An 18251-nucleotide genomic window follows, 5' to 3' on the forward strand; every position below is an offset into this window, starting at 1 on the left:
GATAAAGTGTACCGCTGCGCTCGTCATGCTTCAGACATGATGCCTCATTGCACTCGGCATACTATTCTATTCTCCCTCTACATGTGCAGAGAGAGTTAGATTTGGGTGGGAGGTGTACTTCAAACTTCAAACTGATATCTATATTGCAGTGTAAAAACAAAATAACTCACCCAAATCTAACTCTCTCTGCACATGTTACATCAGCCCCACCTGCAGCGCACACGGTTTTGTCCATTAGAGAGTGACTTTGCCTTTGCGTATGAACCAGAATAATGGGCCCCATACATCAGCAATTAATTGTGACAATTTTCAGATATGGAGATGATTGTCACAATTAATTTTAGGTGTGTGGGCTCCCCCTTGTGGCGATCCCGATCAAAAATCATTGGGGATCGCCGAATCAGGTTTTTAAGCATGCTTAATGATCTGGTATTATCGGCGGTCGTTTTTATATGTGTGGGCATCCTAAACCCCATAATTTTATTTTTATACCACTGTGTTTTAGGTATTATTAATGCACAAACATGTGCTGTGTTTGAATAAAGATATGAGATGGTTGACTGGTACTTGATCTCTCACTTCTCTCCATCCAAGGCTTAGTAAATAGTGCCCATACTTACTAAAAAAACAACTAAATTTGAGATTTTTACATTGAGGATCCGTCCGACTAGTGATATTATATTTATTGAAAGGATACAGTGCACTATGGGATAATAAATTGTGTAACAGACAAAGGGTACAGTAGTCACTGCCTGAAGCTGCAAATGATTTGACACACTGATACATAGCCCTTTATCTACTTCCATTGCACCCTGCCAGTACAATTCTTATGTGACAAACTTCTTGCAGTATCTTTTTGGCATGTTTTCTAGCAGCCGGGTCATTATCTTATGTAATTGGTGTTTGTAGATAAAGTGACAAGCTAGAGATGAGAGAGGTCAATCAAAGGGGAAACACCACCACCTACATTTCTCTGTAACTTGTACAGAAGAAAAACCTAAAACTGTCTAACACATGCATTTTCCTGTTTTAGACATGATTAAGAAAATAATACTTTTGTTGTTAAAATACAGATTTTGGATTTAAGATCTCTTCTTCTGTTCCTATGAAAATTGGAATCTGGGTCATAATATGCCCATTTACAGTCCATCCTGTGGACAAAGGACCATTGACGTTGGACCTAAGAAAATTAGCGTATTGTATCAATAATATTATTTACAGTCCAAGGATCCCAATATTAAATCCAAAATATAAGAACAATGAATAAGTTTTAAAATCCGTAAAATAAATATTTATTACAAACGGGCTACAGTTGATAAAACACATTTGTTAGCACGTAGAGCAGGCATGTCCAAACTATGGCCCTCCAGCTGTTGTGAAACTACAAGTCCCATCATGCCCTGCCACAGTTTTGATAAAAGGAATGCTATAACTATGGCAAGGCATGCTGGCATGTGTAGTATCACAACAGCTGGAGGGCCACAGTTTGGACATGCCTGACGTAGAGTATGCACACAAACCCTGATGATGGATGCATTAGTATTTTAGACATGTAGTCTGTTGACGATCAGATGACTGGCTGGAACGGTCTTGCACATCGATCTCTCCTATCCTGATCAACTTGGTGGGTTATTTTTGAGCATGTTGGCATCAGCCTCCATAATCTCTAATGGAAAAAGCTAGACAAGCATTAGGTACAGTTAATTTGGGGTTGGACATTAATTTCTTGCTTCGATTCATAGATTGCTCAACAAAGTTTCTATCTTTTTATGAGTTGCCTGGTAATGTTGAATTGAGTATTGGGGCAGCACGGATGGTGTAATGGTTAGCATTACTCCCTCACAGTGCTGAGGTTATGGGATCGATCCCAACCATGGCTCTAACTGTGCAGAGTGTGTATATTCTCCCTGTGCTTCTGTGGGTTTCCTCCAGGTAATCCAGTTTCCTCCCACAATCCAAAAAATATACAGCTGCCAACAAAATTAACCCTACAATGTCTGTGTGTGCGTGTACATGTGGTAGGGAATATAGATTGTAAGCTCCACCGTGGCAGGGACTTATGTGAATGTTAAATTATTCTCTGTAAAAGTGCTGCGTAATATGTATGCGCTATGTAAGAAACTGTAAATAAATAATGGCGTCTGTTCCACTGGGATGGGTTGCCGAGGTATGAAGAAAACAAATTGGGATGTTCTATCCATTTTAAGCAAATAAAGTGTTTGAGAGTGCTTTAAAATATGTTTTTTTTTACAATTTTTTTTTTTTTTTCTCAGGAGGCTGATGGTATAGCCTTTCAGTACTGGGCGTTATTTGATGGACATGCTGGAGCTGGCGCTGCTGTTGTAGCATCAAAACTTCTTCATCACCACATCTCCGAGCAACTACAGGACATTGTAGACACACTTAAAAACTCAGCAGTTCTACCTCCTACCTGCTTGGGGGAAGATCCAGAAACTACTTCCAACAATAGCAGGACTCTGACTAGAGCTGCATCATTACGGGCGGCTACTGGTGCACCAGGCTCACCTAGCACACCCCAAACACGCTTCTTCACAGAGAAGAAAATCCCACACGAGTGTCTCATCATTGGAGCTCTAGAAAATGCATTTAAGGAAATGGTGAGAAAAATATATATAAAATCCATCAGTTTCTTTTAGTCCGTTTTCCTGAATGTTTGAAGCTTTGCCCAGAAGTAAGCCATTGTTATGCTTCTATGGTCATAATGACAATATGGGTCCAAATTTCTCCTGAATATTTAAATCAACTTTTGCTTACATTATTTTACTGTGGAAAGTGCAACCTGTGGAATATAATAGCAAGTCTGTAAAAACTGGAAGTGGTTTTCCCAATGCCACCAATACCAACGCTGATGTTATGGAATAGTGGGGGATGTAGGATACATGTAGATTACAATATATATAGACAGGCATATATTTTAAATTATGTTGGTGTAAAATATTTACATTTTATGCAATCAAACCAACACTTTTTTTTTATTTATTTCCTTTTGCATGAATAGGGAAAACTATTGTAAAAGGAGTATAAAAGTTTCTGGTTACTCGAGCCAGAGGTACAATTGCATAGGAGTAAACAATGAACTCTGGAAGAATGGGGGCTTTTCTACAGAGCTTATTGTGAAAGGTCATCCTCAGTATAGATCAGGGCTGGGCAATTGCGGCCCTCCAGATGTTGATGAACTACACATCCCAGCATGCCTTGCATCCGTTTCAGCATGGCCACATAGCAAAACTAATGCAAAGCATCCTGGGATGTGTAGTTCATCAACATCTGGAGGGCCGCAATTGCCCAGCCCTGGTATAGATGGTTTCACTGTGATTGGGGTTTGTGCCCTCAATCAGTGTCCTTCAATATACTATAGAAAAGATTAGCATACACTGTGAACAGTGTATCTTTCCTGTGCGTCCACCGACTGCACTCCCCTTTCTCAGTGACAAAAATACCTTGGAAAATATTGCACCAATGTATGCCGCTGGTTAACACAACAAACTGGCAAATGGTCTATGATCAATTTGAAATCTGTTTGGTAATTCTCTGCTTCATATAGATTATCTTGTTTAGATAGAGTTTGACTGTAGTCAAGAGGAGCAGTTTGTCTCCTGTAATGGGGCCTACACACAGGCAGATTTCAGCCCATTTTCTAAGCGATCTGACAGTAAATATGCTTTAGTGCATATTTACAGGTTGGCATTGTTTACATTTGTGCCTGTAACGACCTGAAACATGAGAAAAAAATGTCACTTGTGCCATATTTTATTTATTTGCTTATTGATTTGTCTATAAATAGCTTCTGGCACAGCTCTTGTCAATCTAAAAGGCTCTTTTTCAAATTTGGTTAATGTGCAAAAAGAATGAATGCCTTATTATGTCAGTTTCACTGCAAAATTACCATGGTGTGGCTTTCTAATTCATGTGTGGAAACAAAAATTATTGGAAAAATGTACCATGTATTTCTAAGAAAAGTACGCTATGGGAAGATACTGTACTAAGTGTTTTACCGCATATTCAGCTGTACTTTGCAAATACATACACAAACTGGAAGTTTATTTTACCACAGTTAGATATCTGATTGAACATTGCATGCATGTGTAGAGCTACGGAAATAAAGGTTTTGGTTCACTAGGTTGACAATGTCTAGGTTGATCCCAAAAGGCTGACACAAGCAAAAGGATGGCATGGAAATAGTCACATACATGAGAAGGTTGAAATGAGTTCTCAGGGGATCAATGTTTATCTTGTAGCACATGCACCTCCAATTAGTGTACTGCTCATTTTACCATACTCAGTCATAGTCCATGCCAATGATAAAGTATGGAAAAGTAAAACATAAAAAAAAAAATTTTTTTAAATGTCACGCTGACGAAATGTGTCGACCTTATGACCATGTCAACCAATAGTGGATCTTTTGACCATGTCAACGTAATGTATGTCAACAAATACCAGAAATAAACGCAAATCTTTGCCCTTATCTGTCTACCTGTGAAAGTTAGTCATTGCTAAATACTCACATTTGCACTTTTTCTTTACCCGGTGCAAGCGATTGTCTGCAATCCGTTCTATTCATTCATCCATATTCAGTGCCCGTAGTTCATTTCTTTGTTTGCAAACATCACGTTTGTATAACGCATCATCCAGATTTTTTAAATACAAAAACATGCTGGAACATGGGAAGCTTCAGCGCTTTGCTAAAATTGAATCCAAAAGGTATATGGGGGATACAGAGGGCAGTATTCAATGAGAATTTTGACGATGTGCAGAGAATCCTGTTTAGGATTCGCTGCACATTCGCCACTGCCCGCCGCGTTCCGGAGGGGATGCAGTTACAATCCCGGCGGTCGGGATCCCGGCGTTCAGAATCCCGACGCCGGAATCCCGTCCGCCGAAATGCCGACACTTTCTCCAAGGGAGAATAAATTAGTGTGCCGAGCGTAGCGAGGCACCGGGCCCGCTGCGTGGCGAGCGCAGCGAGCCCGCAAGGGGGGGGGCGATCCACGTCCCCCCCCTTGTCGGCATTTCGGCTGTCGGGATTCTGAACGCCGGGATCCCGACCGCCGGGATTCAATACTGAATCCGTTCCGGAGCCTCGCCGGCTTCAGTATTCAACGAGTCAGGGGCTCACTGCCCCTGACCGGCGAATTTTAACTCCTGCGGCGATGCCGCAGGGAGCCTGAGGATGGCGGCAGGCAGGGAGATGGAAGTCTCCCTGCCTGCCCCAGAACGTTTGTGGGGGGGAGGTGGGCTCCCCGGGAGCCAGGCAGCACAGGCTGCCCCCCGGGATAGCCAACAGGGGACCGGGTATTCACTACACCCGATCGTGCATATGTAATGATCGGGTGCAGTGAATATATGAATATCTAATGAGCGGCTCGGCTCCGGCCCCCTGCTGGCTGCTGTGTAAAAAAAAAAAAATATATATATATATAATTTTTTTTTTTTTTTTATTAAATATATATTCTATACAGCACATGAATAAAAATAGCATGCCCCTCCTCAGAATAAAATTCATGATTTTTTGACACCAAATGTAAAAAACAAAACACTTTATTTTAAAAGTTCACATTCCACTTCACCATAAAAAGATAACGATTGCTACTCGGTGAATCATGGCGATAAAAACCTTGAAATGTATTCGCCATCTGGTCATTGAATATGGTGATTCACCGTTTTAGTCAAAAAATCGCCGTACAGCACGAAAATAGCACAAAATCGCCATAAAACATGGCGAATCAGCCTCATTGAATACTGCCCATAATAAGGGCAGCGCTGGGTGAAGCTGTTGACAGAAGATGGTTAGATACTGATCTGGGGGAAGGAGAGGATTGGCATGGAGTTGTTGGTCTAGAACAGGGGTGTCCAACCTTTCACCTTCCCTGGGCCACATTAGAAGTTGAAAATTTGGTTTGGGCCGCACATAAAATAAAATAACAGTAACGATACCTGATCATCCAAAAAAACATAGAAAACATAGTTAACATATTAAACTTACTTGGAAATGAAGTTAGTGAGATGTTTGACATTGTTTCTCAGCCACCAATGCATCCAGATTTGCTTCGATGGAACTTGTTGCAATTCTCAGCGAGTGCTCAAGGTGCTCATCAGATATTTTGGTTCTAGTTTTATTCTTTGTGTGCTTCATCCTTGAAAATAGCTGCTCACAAATGTAGGTGCTTCCAAATAGCGATGACATGAATAAGGCATGATTGTGAAGTGCAGGATATTTTTCTATATATTCTTTGTGAATTGCTGCACTCATCCCCTGTGTCAACAGCTGTGGTGAGTGATCACTACAGGGGGCATTATGAATATAAGTGGCATTACCAGGGGGCATTATATTCATAATGCCCCCTGGTAATGCCACTTATATTCATAATGCCCCCTGGTAATGCCACTTATATTCATAATGCCCCCTGGTAATGCCACTTATATTCATAATGCCCCCTGGTAATGCCACTTATATTCATAATGCCCCCTGTAATGATCACTCACCACAGCTGTTGACACAGGGGATGAGTGCAGCAATTCACAAAGACACTGATGGTAGTGGGGGTATGAGAAGGCCAGCAGCCCGGCGTCCATCTGACGGGCGGCGGGAACCCTGTCCGTCTCCGCTTCAGGGAGACGGACAGGGTTAGGGGGGGGCGGTGGGGACCCCGGGTGACCGCCGACAAGCCGGCGGGGACCCGGGGGAACCGTGCGAAAGGGGAGGCGCGCGCATCCCCTTTAGCAGATACAGATGGCGGGTGGCGGCTGGAGTCGCAATCGCCATCCCCTGCAAAGACAAGCCCCGCTCCACCTGTAGAAGTAGCAAGACTGTTATTCCAAAAGCAGTCTCAGCATGAATCTATATTGTATATTGTACACTTGCAAGATCATCTTGTAGAGATCATTCGTATAGACTTGTGTCCTGTAATCCGCACCAGGAAATAAAATATCCAGGTAACATATTTTATGTATACCTCCAAACTGTGCACATTGTTCTCTTTGTAAACAGTTTCCCCATATAAAAAATACATCTGCATCATTTTCCATGCTTATAAAAATCCCCTAAAAACACTCAAACACAAATAACGTAATTTCTTAATGTGAAGCTTTGGGGAAACATTTACTGAAATGACTGTATGATGCTTGATATGTAGGTAGGTTTAAAATGAACAAAGATCGCTTGCACACAGAAGTCCGGGCAGGGGGAGGCGGGCTGGGGAATTTGCCTATGAGAACACCCAGTGATTCATGGGCATTCCAATGAGAATGCTGGGCGTTCCCATGGTAATTCTTCGATGGGGCGGGAATCTGACGTCAGCTGCCCGCCCTGTCCTCGCACAGGGCGTCTGCAGATCAGAGACACCATAGAAGTGTCTCAGATCTGCAAGTGCTGAAGAAATGATTTGATGGTCATAGACCATCAAATCATTTCTCCCCTGCGCTCAAGGCTGCGAATGGATGATTATGCAAATGAACCTTTTGCATGCCTGCGGGGCTTTGGGGGGGAGCGGGCGACGTGGTAGGCGGCATCTAGGGGAACTCGCAAGGTTGCAAAATTTGCAGTCTTGCGAGTCAACCAAAATAAGGACCTAGGTGTATTTTGCAGCGCGTGGTGCCCTGCCTGTCTTTTTTACTCATTACCACACCCTGCCCCTATTCGCCGCCCTTTTGCCGCCGCTGATAGGCTGCGAGGGGCGGGATGCGGCTGTCAGACCTGTGCTGATCACAGCTCTCATCAGAGGTCAGCGATGAGTGGCCTGTCAGTGTGGTGGGGGCGACTGTAAGAGCTTACACGCTGCTCTGACACGCTGCTAAACTCAGAGCAGCGTGTAAGCTCTTCCACTTGCATCCCGCTCCCCCACCGCGCTGACAGGCCACTCACCTCTACTGAGAGTGGCGTGTCATCTCTTCCAGGTGCCCCCCTGCTGCCACCACCCCCACCCTGCCGTAAACTATTGGAAGGGAATGCCTTCTCAGTGATGGGGAGGGGGGGGGGGGAGGGAAATGAACATATACACTGAATGAAATGCACCTAGTTGTCAATGACTAAGCCAAAATTTGACTGGAGAACAACCCGTGGGAACGCGTATCGTAAACAATATAGTGCGTTGCCATTAGAAAATATGACAGATATATATTGTTAACTAAATTTTTTATATGCAATATCTTAGTGTGTACCCAGCTTAACTAAGATTTTATTTATATGTGATCTCTTTATATGTGAATGAAGTTTCTTTTAGTAATAATGGTGCTTTTTCTCTCCTAATATGTGAGTCAATTAATTACATATATTTTGCTTACTTTTTTATTGTCATTTATTTCAAGATAGAACTTCTTCATTGTGCAAAACCATAAAAGGCACATTTTAGCAATCCGTTAATTTATCTTTGTTGCCAGCAGATGTCAGTGTTGTTTAACAGATTATACAATGTTCTGTCCTTGTTACCTTCCCCTGAGATTTATACTGTACTAAGATGGGATTTCTCCATTGTACCATTCTGCATATTGCAGAGCACTGTATTTTGTTTTGTGTTTTTTTGCCCACAATTTTACATGTTTTTGATATTACATTTAATTTTGGAGGTATTTTCCACACAATAGTGTTGAATAAATGTCTCTATGTCTTTCTTTTGTTTCTGTGCATTACTGATGTGTACATCATACATACATCATTGCTGCAGTCACGCTAAACAGCCTCTTTCGGTGTGCCTGCTCTGTGAGACTCTGCTAGCGCGGGCATCTTTTATGCATCTTGGTCGCACTGTACTCTATGTATGTGTGCAATTGAGTCTGAATTTGTATATGAACAGCTACAATGTAGCAGCTGCACTCGGTTATCCTCCATTTACAAGTGTTGCATATGAAATTAATCCGCACGATGACCAATTTTCGGCAGAAAATAAAACCTCTGACACGATCAGAGTTGTTTTAAATGTTCAGTACCAGCAAAAGAGCAACTTGTTTTATCTTCATTCTTTGCTACAAATAAGAATGAATATATATATATATATATATATATATATATATATATATATATATATAAACGTTGATCATACCTGGCTATCTGTATAGATTCTTGCTAGTGCCGTGCCATCCTGCCTGCTACATTGCATGTCCTGTGCTGCGGAGGCACCGACCATATTGCCATCAGTTGTTTGGAGTGCCGGACCTTCCCTCTTCTCTCTCTCTCTCTCTCTCTCTCTCTCTCTCTCTCTCTCTCTCTCTCTCTCTCTCTCTCTCTCTCTCTCTCTCTCTCTCTCTCTCTCTCTCTCTCTCTCTCTCTCTCTCTCATTTATATATATATATATATATATATATATATACAGTGGTCGAAGTGGAAATTTTGAAGTGGGGGTATGGAAATTTTGAAGTGGGGGTATGGAAAAGTAAAGAGTGAATATAGTGCGCACCTTCGGACACCCCCCTGTCCATCAACGTCCCCTGCCAGACTGCCCTGTTGTACAGGGGTATTACAAAAGCACAATATGTGCTGCTGAGTGATCAGAGAGCATCCTGAGGGGGAAAAAAAAACTTTTTTTTTTTATCTTCAGATTAAAGTGGGGGTATGCCATACCCCCGTATACCGCCCCACTTCGACCACTGTATATATATATATATATATATATATACTGTGTGTATATATATATATATATATATATATATATATATATATATATATATATATATATAGAGTAGTTTTATGTTCTATGACCAAACTTATGGGGTATGGCTGCTACATTTCTGATCCGACCATGCCCCCCAACCACAAAGACACTAATGACACATGTAATGAAGTAGAGTATTGGCTGTGCTATAAGCCTGTGGTCCCATGGATATTCTATATAGATATGTTTATTATACTTCCATTAGGTTGACAATACAAAGAAACCATGAAACCTGTACAAATTGTGAGTGTCGCATGCACACTTACTGCCATCATCATAGAAACAGAAGGTACAGAGCTATAAAAATAGTTTTCCTGATTTTTAGGGCCTACTTCACCAGTTTTTAAGGGTACCTAAAACATGAGCAACATTAGGTCAGCCATCCATTGTGGCCCCACATGGAGTGCAGGTTGCCTACCTAAAGGAGAAGCAGCACACAGCTTTGTACTGTACATGTGAAGTTGCTGGCTGCTGCTTCTATTGGTCCATATTGTACTCGTAGTGTGGGGTCTCCATTTCCCTTTTGCTAAGGTAAGCAACCCTGGCCTGACACAAGGTTGAGCGCAGGAAGAGGGATGCTGCGTTTGCAGTGTCTACTGAGCTCATCCCCCTCTGTGTGCACTTCCTCTCTCCTCACAGCCCTTATATGCCTTCTCCCTCTCCCTTGTGGTACCCCTCAACCCCACAGTACATGATGCTCCTGCCCATATATATAGATGGTACTTATGTAGTATCTGGGCTGCCGATTTTTTGATTGTATGCCTTAAGTTAAGGCATACAATCAGATGCGATGCGATGCGATATCGCATCGCATCGCATGCGACCATCGGATGCGATGACCCGATTTTTCCATAGGAATCAATGTTAAAATGGACTGAGTCCATTTTAACATGGAATTCAATGGGAAAAAGGGGTCCTTTTCATACCCCTACTATCCAAGTGGGCATGGAGTTGGATATAAACCTGTGGCGAGCGCAGCGAGCCACCGAGCCCGAAGCGTGGCGAGCGAAGCGAGCCCCGCGAGGGGACGGTATTCTGTGTCCCCTCGCGGGGCTCGCTACGCTCGCCACGCTTCGGGCTCGGTGGCTCGCTACGCTCGCCACAGGTTTATATCCAACTCCATGCCCACTTGGATAGTAGGGGTATGAAAAGGACCCCTTTTTCCCATTGAATTCCATGTTAAAATGGACTCAGTCCATTTTAACATTGATTCCTATGGAAAAATCGGGTCATCGCATCGCATCGCATCCGATGGTCGCATGCGATGCGATGCGATGTACCCGATTTAGAAATCGGCAGCCCAGATACTACATAAGTACCATATAGATTTTTCAAAACCCTAACATTTTTTTTATATAAGTCACAAAAATACATTACTTGTTCCACTGGCTTTGCCTTCTCCATGTTCTTACACCTAATGCTGTGGTACAGTGCCTACTTATGTGTTGTCCATGCTTACAGTTGATTTGTTCCCACCTACACAAGGATGCACTCAGTTAGCAATCCAACCAATCACAAGTGTGCTTTATAGTACGGGTTTTAAATGAGAGATAGTAGTGTTCATTCTAGCACCCGCCATCTTTGAAAACCCATGCAGTTCCTCTTCCCTGCCTGGAATGTCGCTGTCTGCTGTGGTGTTTCTCGCACAGGTCTGGTTTGCATATCAGTGCTGATATACAGACCACACTTTGCTAGAAGCACTACAGCGACACCCCAGGCAGGGAAGAGGAACTGTGTGGGTTTTCAAATATGGTGGGTGCTAGAATGAACACTAGATAGTGTGATGTCACAGGTATTGTGTTCTTTGATGTTCAGTATCCTAATTGATAGTTATCTGCCAGGGAGAGGCTTACAAATGATGCAATTAATAAAATATCAGGCATTAAGTGTTATGGGACTGATGGTTAGTGTAGTACAGGGGTTAAATTACAGCTTTTCACTTTTGTTGTTTTTAATATTTTTTGATCTTTGTCAGGGGATTTCGTAATGGTTCAGTGTGCCTCATTCATGCACTTTCGGTACATTATGTGGTTTTAATAATAGGAACTTGATGTTTGTTCCATTCTAGTCCCATATGAAGAGGAAGGAATAGATTGAATAGAATCAGGCTGGCAGCCATTCTGGGGATTAGAGAAGCCAAACCTTCATGTTATTTTGAGCTTGTGTTGTGTGTTTTTTGTTGTGTGCCAGTCAGTGCAATGTGTGATAGAAAAATGTATCTAGCATTGCTCTTTCTTTGGAGAATTATTATTCTATTGAGTTTAAAAGCCCCCATACACTATGCGATATGGGCCTGATTTCACCGGATTCCGACTGATCTGGCTGAGAAATCTGGTGAAAACGGCCCAAAGCAGATGTGTTTTGACATCCAATCCGATGCGCGCTCCCATGATCAGAGGTTGGACGTGCAGACCATAGGATAGGTCAGAATCAGACCCATTTACAGGACATTGCGAGTGCTTTTTAGCATTTCATCCCATCCGGTCCGTAGGTGTGTGCCAGCGGTACCGCTTCCTCTAGTTAGATGCCTAAAGATAGTCAACAGTGTATAAATTGACAGTAACGAAAGTTCGACTAACTTTAGGCATCTAACTAGATGCTTTCTACCAAACCGTGGTCGACCATAACGTGGTGGATCGAGACACTTGACCGGATACGCACTGGTATCCAGAGAGAGGGGCTGTGGTCCAAATTGGGCAGAAGCATACATGCCCCCGTTTCCAGACGTTCCTTTTCACCAATTATAATCTAGTGTATTTGCATCCTGAACATGATGAATAGCAAATCAAACATATGGATTGTGCTGGCAGTGGACAAAACTGTATGTAACTCTGCAGGCAAATATATGCACACAATGCAGAACATCTATGCCAAATCAGCATCAAACCCCGTGTGTTTGTTTCCATTGCAGATTAGAAATCCTTCTTGAAAGCTTTATATTTGTTTTCCATGTGCGGAGTTATTTCTAAATGCATACCTTTATATTCTTATACATTCTTATTGTTTTAACTTCTTTAGGATCTGCAAACTGAGCGAGAAAGGAGCACCTACAATATATCTGGAGGCTGCACAGCACTTGTGATTGTATACATGCTTGGGAAGCTCTATGTTGCCAATGCTGGAGACAGCAGGTAATCCTTGTTTTCTCTTACTGGCCTCTTCTAGTTATAACTCGATAAAGTAGAAATTGTCGTGATTCTCAGCCTCCGACATTGTGTTCATCTGAATGTCACATAGGACTGTATACATGCTAGATGGGCCAAGTGGTTCTAATCTGCTGCCAAATTCTGGGGTAGATTTATTAAGCTCGATGAAGTGAAAAAGTGTCTGTGGTTTTTATCACCGGCCAATCAGCTCCTACCTGTCATTTTTTCAAACCAAGCCTGTAACTTCTCAGGTAGGAGCTGATTGGCCGGTGATAAAAACCAGATACTTTATCACTTCACCGAAGATAATAAATCTGCCCCTCTGTTTCTTTTCCTACCCATAACTAATAATGGTAAACACATCTAAATGCTTTATAACAAATAATTTCTAATGCACCACTAATGGAAATCTGAGACATACATGCTTTGTTATTAAATGTTTAGTTTCCTTATATAGCACTGTGGCAGCAAAGCATTTATGTGAGATCACATTAAAATATAGATATACAGTATATAGATATATATTGTACTTTTATTTTAATGTACTTTTAATATCCTCTTATATTATATATGGGCGAGTTAAAACCTTGACAGCTGTAAATTCATTCTTGCTGCTAGTAAACATTAATTGTGTGACCTATTACTTACAGAGCATCATGACTCTTGTCCGTATCCATACTGATATATAAAAATTAAATGTTCTTTTGTTGCTTAAACACTGCCAAACCTTTGAACCAATCCAAATAACAGTTGTCAAAAGAATAGTTTGGAGTCTTGGTTAGAACATTCGCGGTTTGTAACCTGCCACACACGCAGCACATATTCGGGAGATATGTAGTGCAGTTAGTTTGTATCAGAGAAATAATAAGGGCAAGTAAAAAATATACAGTGTGTATACAGGCAATGCACTGCACAGCAGTAACTCTGACATTGCTTACCATACAACTTAAGAATGAGTAGCTGCATATAGTAAAGTCCACAATGTTTGTAGCTTATGTAGTATGTCAACGTCTTTGGTTAGATGGAATATGAGTATGGTACAACAAACATGTCATGTCTACAGATTTCTATTATTTATAGTCTGCAGCCATAACGTAACATGGAGAAATCCTTAGGAGATGTTGGCATCTGTTTTAGAGAAACTAGTAAAGCTGTCCATAGCACTGCTGTCTGGCAGATTACTCGGAGCTGAAGGAAGACACTATTCTGCCGGATTCAGTATGAAATCCCGGCGGTCGGGATCCCGGCGTTCAAAATCCCGACGCCGGAATCCCGACCGCTGAAATCCCGACAAGGGGGGGACGTGGATCGCCCCCCCCCCCCTTGCGGGCTCGCTGCGCTCGCACCGCAGCGGGCCCGGTGCCTCGCTACGCTCGGCACGCTAATTTATTCTCCCACCAGGGGTGTCGTGGACACCCACGGAGAGAGAAACTGTCGGGATTTCGGTGGTCGGGATTCCGGCGTCGGGATTCTGAATGCCGGGATTTAAACTGCATCCCATTCTGCCATCTATTCATCCCTTCTTTGAGGGCTTTGCTCTCCTATTACAATTGTGTATCACCCTTCATTCATCTATCAGTCCCTGTGTCTCCAGACCCTCTCATTACATTCCCCCCAGCCTATTCCTCCCTTGTATTTTCCTCATGTATCTCCTACACCCCCTGTTCCAGCCTCCTTCACGCTATTCTTCCCATGTCTCAACCCCTGTACCTGCTCTGTGCCCCCCCTACCCCTGTTTATATGTGTGTGTGTGTATGTGTGTATATATATATATATATATATATATATATATGTGTGTGTGTGTGTATATATATATATATATATATATATATATGTGTGTGTGTGTGTGTGTGTGTGTGTGTGTGTGTGTGTGTGTATATATATATATATATATATATATATATATATATATATATATATATATAGTTCATCCCCTGAAATATATATATACTTAATCTTCTCAGACTTCTTTCACTATCTTGACTGAGTTATAAGAATGACACAAGCTTAACACTGCATACATATCTGTTTTATGAGTTCTCTAAAAGGATGAGATTTAAAAGTGCTATTATTCTATAATGTATTTCTGTGATTATAGGAAAGCCATCAAATGTTGTCATTTCCCATGATTCAGCCTGAAGGTCACTTTATTCCTTGTCTGCTAATTGTAGCTGGGTATCGCAGCTCCACTAACTGTGAAAGATGTAGCAACTAAATATCCATACAGCTGACAAGTATCTTGACTTTGTGTCATGTAAATGAATGTGTTATATGACTACTAATTTAGCCATACATCTGCTGCATCTTATTCCTTGCATTCCAATGAGGATAGCTCTGTCATTATATCCCCTATTGTCGTAGCTCAACAACGTCTATTACATTTTAACCTTTGAGTATAGGATTTTCAGCTAACATTAACAAATAAGCATATTTTCCATTTGTTATCTTATTACTGCAATATGGCTAGTTTATTAATGATGATATGGGAAATACTTTCCATTATCCAAAGAGCCCATCCAATTGTAACTATTCTTCCTGTAACCCTATGGCCTTATTCCAGTTAGAATTACTTGCAATAATGTAATTTTCTGGCCCTTTCACCCAGGAAGCAGATTAATCCTCATAGGTAGAGAGCAGTAAAACGACTTTTTGGGGTTTTATTTTAAAATACATTTTTATGTAATCAAGATAGATGAAATATCCTGGTTAATCCATATCTCCCAACTGTCCAGATTTTCTGTGGAACAGTCCCGCTCATTTGGTTGGGAGTCTCCCCTGCAACTCACTGCTCTGTAGCAAAGCAGGGGGGAATAGATGCTGTGCACATGGGGGCATAGCCAACAGCTCCCACAGCACTGGCCATGTTGCCAGAGTGACAAAATGATGGCGTCACAATCTTCGACATTTCCATGAGACCCTGCCCCCTTTGCAGGAGTCCTGCTGTCAAAAATGTTAGGAATGTGAATCTATTATATAACACATTATCAACATGGCACCTCATAGGATTTGTAAAAGACTGAAGAGTTGTGACATCAGTGACACAAGTGGAAAGGGTCAGAGTTCAGACCAGCTGTCATTAACTGTAATGGCGCTGTTGTTTAGTTTAGTACTGACATAAAACCCCCGTACTGTGGTCCGTCTTGTCCTGAGGATCAGTCAGACCAATGTTCTCTTGAGCTCCCCAGGAGGCTCACTTGTGGGTTGGCACTTGATGTGCCATTTTTACATGCAATCCCGGGGAGCTGCTGCAGCAGCAGTGGGAGGTGGGCAGTGGAATGCGGGCAGCTGGTACTTGCGTGGAGCTGGTAGTTTCGGGTTGTAGGGCGCGAAGCAGCTGCTGAATTTAAAAAAAAAAATACAGTTTCAAAAGACTGACTGGCTGATTATTGACTACTTGGCTGAGAGAATTCTCTCAGCCAATCGGCGGCCGGCCAGTCTTTTGAAAATATTTTTTAAAATTCAGTAGCAGCTTTGTGCTCTGCCGCCCCCCATCCGCAGCTACCAGCTCCCTGGACCCCGCCACCACCGTCTGATCGCCCCCGCCACTGCCAGCCCCTGCACAGGATCGGACCCAACACATTATGGGTGCTAAAAATCACCCACGATGTGCCACTGATGGGTCCGATTGTTAGACATCTTATGTCCCGCCAGTGCGACCGCAGGGTACGGGGGCACGACGTCATGTCACATACATTCTGTTTGGGCCGATTTCACGGCACGATCGGTTGGCATCGGCTCAAATTGGACCAGTGTATGGGGGCTTTGAATCATCCATCAAGTCCCATGCAAAAGAAACCTAATAATCGCTTTTAATTTTTAAAGGACATATCCTGTTCCATTTAGAACTGTCATATTGCACAATTAAGCACGGAACACACTATGGCATATGTTCAGTCAACAATATCGTTAACTATTTCCCTTGAACTCCCCGGAGCTCCACAATGAGTAAGAGTGCACACAATAAATGATTTAGCAAAGCAAAAAAGATATATTGTTTGCTTTACCAGTGACCGTCTTGTTCTATGAAATGAGATTGTACACACTGGCTCATATGCACTTGGTCATAAGCGACTTACGCAAAATGTCACTTCATGTACAGACAACAGGGGCAATTACTACCTGTGGGAACACGCATCGTTAATGATCTAGTGGGCACACACTAGACTACAGTATATGCACGATAATATGGTTTGTGATATCACTATTGTGCATATCGTAAGGAAATATCTTCGTGTGTACTATAAAGATTAGTTTTGAACTTTTTACAAGACACTCTGAAAGAATTTGCTACATGCTGATTGTCTTGTTCTAATATCAAATTAAATTTTTTCTTTTTTTTCTATAAAAGAGTACTTCCAAAAGTTTGAGCCTAGGCACTTGCAGGGGTTACACAGGTTGGTGGTCCAGGATCAAAACAAATTATTTATGGTCAAAACTATAGGCAAGACCAGTGTTGGTGGCTGCCAATCCTAAAATATATGGACAATTAGAACCACAACTATGTCAGGATGGATTTGAAAAATGATAAGAACGAGCTGATTGGCTGGTTAACTCTTAACTGTATCACTTTATGAAGCTTGATACATCTGGCCCTATGTTTGAAGTATGTCATGCAGTGCAGGTTGATGCTTATTCATGTTCCTATACAGTCAGCCATGTCATTGTATTATTTCTAGAGTGATGCTTTTCATGCTCCACTTCTCATTTCATACTTTCATACATACAATTTCCAGGCACACTTTGTATATGCAATTTGTGCAGGGAATAATTTGTACAAACAGAACATTGCATCTACACCATACCACTCCACAGGGTATAGGATTATGTAACTCCATTCTATGTTTACTTCTGATGGAAAAAAAAAATTTCTTTGCTGCTCATTAGTAAAATTATCTGAAAGTACCTGAGGGAGTAAATGCCGATATAATCGCTTACTCCTGTGACTAGAAATGGATGTTGCATTTTAAATATATATCCGGATGCTTATAAGACAGTAATACATCTTGAAACCCCAGGGTATATAAACTAAATTAATGGCGTAATCAGCCGCACACTGTCTGAAAATAGAATTAAATAATTTCACATTTTTCACCTTCGTCAGACATTATTCTAATACCATAATATGGAGCTTGCTTTTTTGGAGCTTGCATCATTGTATTTGTCACTAAAATAACTAGGGCAGTGATGGCTAACCTTGACACTCCAGCTGTTGTTGAACTACACATCCCAACATGGCCTCCTACAGTTTTACTATTTGGCCATGCTAAAACTGATGCACGGCATGCTGGGATGTGGAGTGTCAAGGGTAGCCATCACTGAACTAGGGCATTAGAAGTTGTCTTATTTCTGAGTCAACGGCAAGTGTCTGACAAGCATGGTACACTGTTCAGGCTACAACCATTTCCAAAAGTTCTGTTTGTTTTACTAACTGCGATAATCT

The 18251-nt window shown here is 41.9% G+C and overlaps 1 protein-coding gene across 1 annotated transcript in view; it reads left to right on the forward strand.

The window, feature by feature from the left end:
* PPM1H (protein phosphatase, Mg2+/Mn2+ dependent 1H) overlaps window positions 1-18251 on the forward strand; it is a 143879-nt gene that overhangs the window by 51717 nt on the left and 73911 nt on the right. The window contains exons 3-4 of the mRNA XM_083182308.1: window positions 2274-2618; window positions 12684-12796. Of these exons, the coding sequence (XP_083038434.1) occupies window positions 2274-2618; window positions 12684-12796 (458 nt within the window). The remainder of the gene's footprint in view (window positions 1-2273; window positions 2619-12683; window positions 12797-18251) is intronic.

Source organism: Crinia signifera, chromosome 4 (assembly GCF_055691185.1).
Source record: "Crinia signifera chromosome 4, ASM5569118v1, whole genome shotgun sequence".
NCBI lineage: Eukaryota > Metazoa > Chordata > Amphibia > Anura > Myobatrachidae > Crinia > Crinia signifera.